General features: G+C 36.1%; 1 protein-coding gene across 1 annotated transcript in view; it reads right to left on the minus strand.

Moving 5' to 3' along the window:
• Nucleotides 1–77: 77 nt before the first annotated feature.
• The window catches only part of puf (ubiquitinyl hydrolase 1 puf), a 93826-nt gene continuing 83409 nt past the window's right edge, over nt 78–10494 (minus strand). Inside the window, exons 37-40 of the mRNA XM_074186214.1 lie at nt 8653–8856; nt 8344–8481; nt 8025–8268; nt 78–592 (exon numbers count right to left, since the gene is read on the minus strand). Coding sequence (XP_074042315.1) covers nt 336–592; nt 8025–8268; nt 8344–8481; nt 8653–8856 — 843 coding nt within the window. The 3' untranslated portion in view covers nt 78–335. The remainder of the gene's footprint in view (nt 593–8024; nt 8269–8343; nt 8482–8652; nt 8857–10494) is intronic.

Below are 10494 nucleotides of genomic sequence, written 5' to 3' on the forward strand. Positions count from 1 at the left end.
TGAACTAAGTGGTTTGTTTATGTTTTCACACACAACAGAATTATCAAAAAAAAATAAAAAGGATACAAACAAGAAACTACTCAAAAGAAAAATACTTTATTCATAACAGTCTCATATGAATATCAAAAGCAAGATAACACATATTTGATGATTTATTTATTACAATTTTAAATAAAAAAGGAATTTACAACTAACAGAAATCTTACAAAACCCTGATCGTGACCGTTATACTTTCATAAATTAAATTTAAAACTCTCAATGTACATTTATCCGTAATTCTATAAATCACTTTCGAAAACATCATCAGAACCTATACAGCTGCGCTCAATGTGAATTCAAGCGTCCTTTTTGACGATATCAATGAGCTCGTTTACAGATCTACTCAGCAGATCTAGGTCCTCAATGGGCCCTGGAACCTTCTCTTTTTTCTCGTCCAAACTATTTTCGCTGCACGAAGTACTCTGCGTTTCCGAATCACTATCACTTTTGACCTTATTGTTCGTGTTTCCACCAGTCGTTTCTTGCACCTTTGAAGAACTCGCTTCGCTGGAAGCTTTCTCCTCGTTCTTCGTTGAACCTTCATCACATTTACCTGGAAGGAAATTAATTATAAACACCTGAATTAGACTTCAATCAGTTATTCAACAATGTAAAAATTATGTAAAATTGAATTATTGCAATGTTTTATAATTTTCTGAACTCGGATGCAGACAAGTGTTATACAATCTTTTTCATGATAAAAAACATGTATATTTGTGGTTATAACAATTAATGATTCAATTTTGAGTGGGGTCATCAAATTTACTTATCTATGTATGAATATGCATCATGAGCTTAGTTTGAGAGTGAATTGAATAACATTTCATTTTCTGCAAACAAAATGCCCTTATTTATATTTGAAAATGGTAAACTTTTGTCTTACCATACAATGAGGTATGAACATGACCATTTGTATTTGTTCCTCAATTCAATATTTCTGTTCATTCTGTAAAAAATCTGTTTCTTTATTATCGAAGTTTCGGATGTTATACTTGTATTATATATTCTGTAGTTACTAACCATGATATCAAAACAAATCAAAATGTCAAAAATAAAACTCTCCAACACTTAGTATTAAAATCAATAAATGTCATATGAGGTATATATGGAAGGGTATTTTTTAGTGTGAAATAGATTGAGATGCTTTCTAATCAGAGATTATTTTTGCTAAATGTATCATATATAGGTTCTTGTATTTTACTCACTTGGCCAACCGTTTTGATGAAAATTGCACGTATTCTGATTTCTCATGATTACCAATTGATTGATTGGTATTACAGCAAAGTACAATATCTTTAATAACATTGTCAGTTTTTAAGGAAACTCCTTGGGAAGTATCCCCTGTAACCACTATTGAGGTATCTTCTGAATGCATGAACAACCTACCTTCTTTGATAAACTTAGGCAAGTCATTCATGTACAAAAGAAAAACGAGAGGCCCGGATATACTTCCTTGTGGGGTCCTTAAATAAATTATTTCCCCTTCGAAAAGTTATGTCTCAATAGCTGTTTCGATTCAGTATGAACGAAATCAGCCAATCATTCACCCCGCCTCAAATACTCAATGCATCTAATTTCTTTCGTAAGATGTGTGAATTAAGAACATCAAAGGCACGGGATAATAATATTCCTAACATTTAATATTGAAAAAGTAAAAATCATGAAATTATAAAACAATAACAAAACTTAATAGGCGATCCGGGGCGACTTCCTTGATTCCAGTGGCGCATTTGCTTGTTTAGCTGCAGGAAAACCTGGAAAAACCTGCAGCACCATATCATCTGAAGACCTTGATATGCCAATGTCCTCTCTTTCATAAAACAAAATGTAGGGTGTGTTCAGAGGTTTCCAATAAATTCAATACATCGCCAGAACACTTAGTGATTATCCTAACATTTAATTATTCTGTTCAATGTTATCGTATATATAGTGTACCAGGTCTGATGTTGCGGTTTCTGTTAGTATTTAGAGAATCAAATACAATACTTTCGAAAACAGGAGATGATAATTCTTTGCAATTTCTTATGAGTTCCATCAGAATTTCATCCATACTAAATGATTTGGATTTTTCATTCGAATCTAACAACTTATTTTGGAAAATAGACAGAAAAATTTTATGTCTCCCAAATATTGGAAATGGAACCAGTTTTAAAGGAACTTGGATACCACAAAAGGACAAATTCAAGAGCGATTGCGGTAGCTTTGAACAGTAGTCTAAGTAAATTAATTAAAGGCATTTTTTATGTTCTTCATTTGAATAAATAGAAGTAGTGATAAAATTATGATTGGTGTAACAATAATGTGACGTAATCCCTAGAAAACATTACCTATGCTAAGTGGTCAGACACTTCTAATTGACATATTGTGCAGGATACGTTTGTAATATTGCTAACTATGTAATCAAGACTGCTGCTTGTAGTCCTACCACCATAAGCAGTTACTCAGGTTGGTGCACAGTATAGTAGAACCAAACTAAACATTACCAGAGTAACAAAAATCTGATGTTGAAATATCCTTAAAGTAATATGTACCTATATTCAATGATTGCTTACTTCAGAACTTCATTCAATTTATCCAAAAACAAATCAAGGTTCGCATAATGACACATATCATTTTTTTAGATCATGGATATTTTTACTTAAAAAATTCTGACTTGAGTAAGTATTTGTTCCTACAATAGCTGGAGACTAGCTCATAACCTGCCATAGGTTAGGATTAGTTCAAAAGTGAGTGAGCCTATTTGACCCTCCAATGCAACCCGCAAGGGTTTATTGTGGCTCTCACCTATTCAAACTCGACTAAAACTTCTTGACAAAGCCAATTAGTTTATATGGTGAGTGGTGAGGCACAAAGTATATGCTCTGCTGTTTCATCGTAACCTGCCATAAGTGTCACCTCAAATTTTTCTTCTAACATTCAATATTCAGACATACAGTTGTACGATGTACAGACATTTGAGTTTGAGGAGGTACTCTGCTGAGAAAGTTTATTGCAAGAAGTTGAACTGACGTCTTGCCTTGGAAGTTACCCAAAAATCGCTGATTTTGTTCGAGGTTGAAATACGAAAAATAAACATTTTTGGGCCAGATATTTCACTCATATACTACTTCTGTTTAAAAAAATCTGTTTGAAATTTGTTTTACCATTAACCAGCTATTGTCCCCATACGAACGACAACTCTCAAAAGTCGAAACTTGTGCGAGCTAAGGACTAACGAGGTCTTACCATTTAACGTGTGATTCCTAACGCGAATTGGACGATGGGAAGTGAAAACTGATCGTCGGGCCTTGCGGTTCGAACCAAAACAAACACAAAAACAGAAACAACCAAAACCAATCCCGAGGCTGGACAGAAGTGCTCACCTCAATCTAAGGCGGTGGCTGGGGATGAACAGAAATGTCCACCCCAATCTACCGCTTGGAATGAGGCAGAAGTGGCAGCAACAATAAGTGCACCCTCCTCCTCCCTCACTCCACCTCCAACAGCAAGGGCACTTCCACGAAGGGAACCCCAAGAAGGTTGAAAAAGCCGCGCAACGACAGTAATGCCGGTGCACCTTCCAAAACCTTCGCGGAGGCCACCGTGAGACACCTCAAGGTTGCCAAAGAGGTTGAGTGTTCGGCGAGTCTTGGCCTACAATATAAAGGAGATGTCTCCTAGTGACATCTCCTTTATATTGCTCTGCCGTGATTGACCTTCTTTCCCTAGCTACTGTGGGACCTTTATGGACAGAGTAAACTTAAAAATCCTTTCTGACGCTGAGTCTATAATGGAGATGGATGTCGAGCTTACGACTCCAACTGACCTCCCTGTAAACTTAGATCAGAAGCGAATCTACAGAAGAGATGGATGTCGAGTTTACGACTCCAATTGATCTTCCTGTAAACTTTAATCCAGGAGCGTTATTACAGAGGAGATGGATGTCGAGTTTACGACTCCAACTGACCTCTCTGTAAATTTAATTCAGGAGCGAGTCTCCAGAGGAGATGCATGTCGAGTTTACGACTCCAACGGTCCTCCTTGTAAATTTAGTTCAGGAGCGAGTCTACAGAGCAGATGGATGTTGAGTTTACGACTCCAACTGACCTTCCTGTAAATTTAGTTCATGAGCGAGTCTCCAGAGAAGATGGATATCGAGTTAACGACTCCAACGGACCTCCCTGTAAATTTAGTTGAGGAGCGAGCCTACAGAGGAGATGGATGTCGAGTTTATGACTCCAACTGACCTCCCTGTAAATTTAGTTCAAGAGCGAGCCTACAGAGGAGATGGATGTCGAGTTTACGACTCCAACGGACCTCTCTGTAAATTTAGTTCAGGAGCGAGTCTACAGAGGGGATGGATGTCGAGTTTACGACTCCAACGGACCTCCCTGTAAATTTAGTTCAGGAGCGAGTCTACAGAGGAGATGGATGTCGAGTTTACGACTCCAACTGACCTCCCAGTAAATTTAGTTCAGGAGCGAGTCTACAGAGGAGATGGGTGTCGAGTTTACGACCCCAATGGACCTCACTGTAAATTTAGTTCAGGAGCGAGTCTACAGAGGAGATGGATGTTGAGTTTACGACTCCAACTGACCTCCCTGTAAATTTAGTTCAGGAGCGAGAGCTGCGGCGTACGCAGAATCTGTCTCAGGTGGGGGAACTAACCTCCCCATGAGCAGGTTTCGCAAAAGTTTGCGCTCAAGTGAGGTTTTACCAAAACCAGAGGCGAAAGAACCCTGCACGGCTGAATCTAAGGCATCGTCAGGTGGAGCTGACGTGCAAAAACCCTCATATGGGAAGGTTGTCGTGAGTATCAAGGTGGGAATCTTGCAACTTGACTATCCGACTACCTCATTAACAGAGCATATACTTTGTGCCTGTCCCGCTGGGGACCGAATCAGGTCTTTAGATTTCGGCAGAACCATACTCTTACTATCTGACCTGAAAGACCACTCACCATACAAACTAATCGGCTTCGTTAAGAAGTTGGGTTTGTTTGTCCGAGTGAGAATAGGTGTGAGCCACAATAAACCCTTGCGGGTTGCGGTGGAGGGTGGAATAGACCCACTCACTTTGGACCTAACCTAACCTTCTAGTGACCTGTCCACCTTCCTGGAAAGGACAGGATAGATGATGACCTAGGAGGACAACTCCTCGGGAGGATGTACAATGGGTCACATGTGGCCTACACTCACCCTCCCTACTCTATAGATACAGAACCTTTTACCTCAACTCATTTTTTTCAGCATCTTTCGAGTTTATCCCTATTAGTCCAGATTTGGTAAAACAACTAATTCTCAAAAAGAAGCCCAATACTGAAGGGCTCGACAAAATATCTAGTAAAATGCTCAATTGAGCATTGCCTTTTGCCCCTCACACTTACGATGGTGGTCTGAAAAGTTTCCGACCTCAACATGAAGATAGTAGCATTCATAAATAAAAGCTAGCGAATTTCGTTGTTCATCTGTTGACAGATTCTCAACCAAAGTTTCAGCCATTTTGGACGCGCAGTTGTTATGTAACACTTGTTTGAGTGAGTTGATATGTGTTTTTATGAAAATGGACAAAATCGACTATCAAGCTGTCAATATAAATTTGATTTTGAAGGGCAATACACCTACACAAATCAAAGATGAGTTGGATTCTGTGTATGGGGACTCTGTAACATCATTTACCACAAACGCGGCCGTAAGAGCTTGGGAGACGAGTTCAAAAACTGCAACCACCGTCGAAAACATCCGCCAAAGTTCACCAAATGGTTCTAGAAGACCGCCGAATTAAAATGAGAGTGATAGCAGAGGTTATGAACATGTCAAAAGAAATGTTTGTAACATATTAAATCAACATTTAGGTATGAGGCTGTTCGCGCGTCGGTTGCCACGTTTCCTAAAGTTAGACCAAAAACGTGTTTGAATTAACATTTTCAACGCTCTGTTGGCACAGTTCAGCAGCAATTAATAAGAGTTTTGGCGGCGATTAATTAGTTTAGATGAAACTTGGATACGCCATTATACACCCGAAACAAAAATTCAGTCCAAACAGTAGACTGTAAAAGAGGAACCGTCTCCAAAAAAAAAACACACAAAAACTGTTTTTTGGCTGGATGTTATAGTGACTGTTTTTTAAGATAGTCATGAAGTTTCTTTAATCGATTATCTTCAAAAAGAAAAAACCATTACAGGAGCATACTACGCATCATTACTTGATAAGCCGAAGACAGAACTTGCCGAAAAACGTCCACATTCGCAGAAAAAGAAAATCCTGTTTCACTAAAACAACGCACCGTTCTCACACCTCAGCGGTTGCCATGGAAAAAATCCACAAATTACGGTTTGAACTGCTTGACCACTCGCCTTACTACTACTAATAATAATATAATAATGATATCGTTCATTATGCATAAAAAATACATTTATACATAAAAGGAAAAGGGTCAGCCAAAGGCCATCTTCCACCCCTTCCAAAAATTATACAGTGAGTGTAAGAAAATAATTATAAAAATACTTATTTACTATCATAACAATGACAGAGAAGAGAAAAAAATAATAGATCATTGAGTTGCTAATAACTCTTAATATTCTTAATATATTAATATTCTCGTCAAGAGTAAATAGCCTCAGTGATCTTCGCACCATAAATCTGACATCTGTACTCCTCAAAATCGCTGAAGGAGCCATACTTTCCCAGCATATTCTACCTTCTAACCAGTCAGGCTTCCGTAAAGGTCTCCGCATTATGTGCTATGACTGATGATATCTTCGAAGGGCTAGACAACCAAAAAGTGGTATCTCTTACCCTATTCAATATGTCGAAGGCTTTTGATACTGTCAACCTTGACTGCCTAATCGCGAAACTCCATTACTATGGGTTCGATGGTCGAATTTCTGACTGGCTCAAAGCCTATCTCTTCAACCAATCATAATTGGTCAATGTAAATGACCACCTAACAGTACTCATTTCAGACACCCAAATTGTCAATAATGGTGTACCTCATGGTTCAGTACTGGCTACCACTCTGTTTGCTATTTTTACATCTAACTTGCAACAGTTAATGGAAGACTGTAATCTACATATGTTTGATATGCTGACAAAAATAAACAACGATCTTATAACCATAAAGAGGTGGACCGAGAAAAACTCCCTACTCCTAAACCCCACAAAATTCCAAAAAGTTCTTATTGGACCATCCTTCAACTTAAGCCACCTTGATGAGTTCCCTGTATATATTGACTACAAGTCCATTCCTTCTGAATGACTTGGTGTTATTTTTAACGAGCAGCTCAAATTCTCCAAACGATAAGGTGTTGTCGCAGAGAACCTACTTAAGCCTTAAAAAACTATTATCCTTCAAACGGGATCTGGACACTACCACTAAAAAAAATGCATTCTTTTTATAAAATCGCTTCTCCCCCAAGCACATATCGCCCCCATATTAGGAAATTACAAATTTTGAAACTAGATAAAACACGTTTTGATGACTACGTTCGACTTGTCAAAAGATCTTGGCTACTGGACTACCCAAGTACCTTGCCTCAAAATTAGTTTGGAGGGAGGATATTCACAACAGGACAGTGAAAACATAAACTATAGATTTTTCTATTCCTTTCCATCCTTCTTCATTTTTCGATGCAACCTTTTCTTACTTATCTGCTAAATAATATGCCCTCAAGAGTATCGTAATTTACATGCATGTACTCTAAAAAAATTTCAACAAGACTATCCCGAATGGGCAGCTGAATTCAATACATTTTAATGCCTAGTTATTTTTATCATACATTTTTAACCTGTTTTTTGGGCTACGCTGATATCATTTTAAATGAACTTATTTTTGTTATTATATTATTATTATTCATTCTGGAGTTGACATTCCAATGATGCAATTGTATCTCTCACCATATTTCTGGTTTTTTGTTCATACATATTAAATTTCGTATAAAATACTTTACATCGATCAGACAGGTGGAAATCGTTACTAATTTCGATCTTAGACTAAGAATGCTCACCTTTTTTCACATCCAATTTGCTTATCTCTAATTTGATTTTGCTCTGCAGTGCCCTCAGCGTATTGAGCAGTAACGGAGGTGGAACCGCCTCCGGACTGTTATACACCAAAATCAAGGCCCTCAAGTCACCCGACAACCTCTTTGCCATTTTTGAAATGTCGAAAGATCCAACTTGTTCACTTAAAGAAACGACCGTGTTGTCGATCATCCTCAGTGTTTGTTCGGAAAGCACGTGAGCGGACACCTGAAATTGAATTTTTGAAAGTGTTTGTGGGTCAATCAGAACTGTATTTGAATATTCGTTTTGAAGAACACGTACCTTCGGGAAAAAAGCTGTTAAAAAATCGTATATGACGTCCACTGTTAATGCGGATCTCTCGTCCAAGAGAATGGCATCAACGTAATCCACAAAGTAATTGCAAGATGTTAGCATATTTATATACTTCCGGTCTATGTGCTGTAAAAAAAAAAAAAACAATTTGGTATAGGTTATTTCAAACTTGATTCGAGTCCTACAAAGTGTCATCACATAAAAGGTCTGAAAGGGTAACAGTCCTAAAATTGAATACTTTCTTCTTTGAAGTTTTTATATCGTAGAATTCACTTGAGAATTTTAATAGCAACAAACCTGAGCTCTTGAAATGTCCAGCCACAATTTAGGAAAATAAGTGGAATGTAGGGGAACGGATTCGAAACCTACTACGGCGCTTAAATTAATCAGTACTTCAGGAACCGAATCATTATTTACAGCTAACCTAAACATCATGTCTATAAAATCGTGGTAAGGGTTGTAGAATTTATCCAACGCCATATCATACTCTGGATCAATTCCCTGAAATGAAAAAAAAAAGATTAAAAAAAAACACTTTTCCTACATCATCAAATGTGTATTTTGACGATGATGCTTTTAATTAATAGAACTGACCGATACTTGATGAAAATTAATATTAAAAATAATTAATATTCTATGATTTTCACTATAAAGGGTTTTACAAAAACCACGACACAGTTACTTCTAGTAACTTTCAGTTTACGCTTGAGGAAACTATTGTATAGCAAAACACATGTCGCCGTTTTTGTAAAACCCTTTTTTTATGTTTTTATTGTAATGGAAGATTTAATTTTATTCTTTAATATTATCAGATTGTAAATTTTAATAATAACTTTTTTAAATGATTGCATATTACTTTGAACTGTTTTGAAGTTGAAGTTCAGATAGATAGATAGGTAGATAATTTTATTAATCTCCATAAACCATTTGCATGACATGGGATAAGTCCAATGGTAGTCATAAAAATAAGATAAATATAATAGTTTGAATAGTCAGGTATTTACACATAACAAAATTAAGTAATTGATGGACCATACAATATACAAATGTAAGTCTAGAGTTGGATGCCAACTATTTACAAAACTTGTGGAAAATATAAACTAAAATGTACATATAAAACATATAAAAAATGTTTAAAATTTGTCTATAGGTCACTGGATGTAGTTCTAATATTCAACTCAATGTATTCAGTTAGTGAATAAAAGGAGTGATGGAGCAAAAAATTCTTTAGGTCGGATTTTGATAATTTTTGAATTTTTTGCTAATTTTATGCATTCAGGAAGCAGGTTATAAAAGTAGCTTCCAGCACACAGGGGAAATTTTGTGTTGAATTGATTTAGTTGTATGTTGTTTTTATATCGTGAAGATCGCTATTTTTTGTAACTTTATCTTTATTATTAAATGTATAAAGTAATAACTTATATAGGTAAACACAGGGGAACTCTAGAATATTTTCCTGTTTCGAAGTATTTCTACAAGATTCGATATAATCCATGCCAAAAATGAGTCTTATAAATCGTTTTTGTAAAATGAACACTCCTGATACTTCAGTTGACCCACCCCATGTAATGATATTACAGCTGATTACCATGTAGACAAGAGCGTAATACATGTTAATCAAGTGGTTTCTGTGAAAGTTCGATTTGAGACTAGTAAAAGCATAATACAGTTTATTCAGTTTTTTACATAAGTTATCAAATTTGGTTGTTGAAGGTTAATTTGTAATCCAGCTCCATACCAAGGAATTTCGTGCTTTCTGATGCTAAGATATTAGTGTGGCCTAAGTTGAACCTTTATAGAACCTTTTTTGTTCTGTTGATACTTCATTATATTTTTTCGGTAATTGGTATAAATTTGGTTGTAGTTTTTTCACATGGTACAATCACATGTTTCGAGACTTCCAAGCTCTTCAACATTTGCATAGTGCTTTCAACAAATGTCTGCACCTGTTATTTTTATTTTTTTTATAATTACTTGATAACTTGTATTTCATATATATATATATATATATATATATATATATATATATATATATATATATATATATATATATATATATATATATATATATATATTTATTTATTATTTATTATTTGTTCAATTACAATGAAGTAAAATGCCCAGATGAGCGTAGAACAT

This window comes from Leptinotarsa decemlineata, unplaced genomic scaffold, assembly GCF_025532065.1.
Source record: "Leptinotarsa decemlineata unplaced genomic scaffold, Ldec_3_MD MMD2_tig00078422_RagTag_RagTag, whole genome shotgun sequence".
NCBI classification, from domain to species: Eukaryota; Metazoa; Arthropoda; class Insecta; order Coleoptera; family Chrysomelidae; genus Leptinotarsa; species Leptinotarsa decemlineata.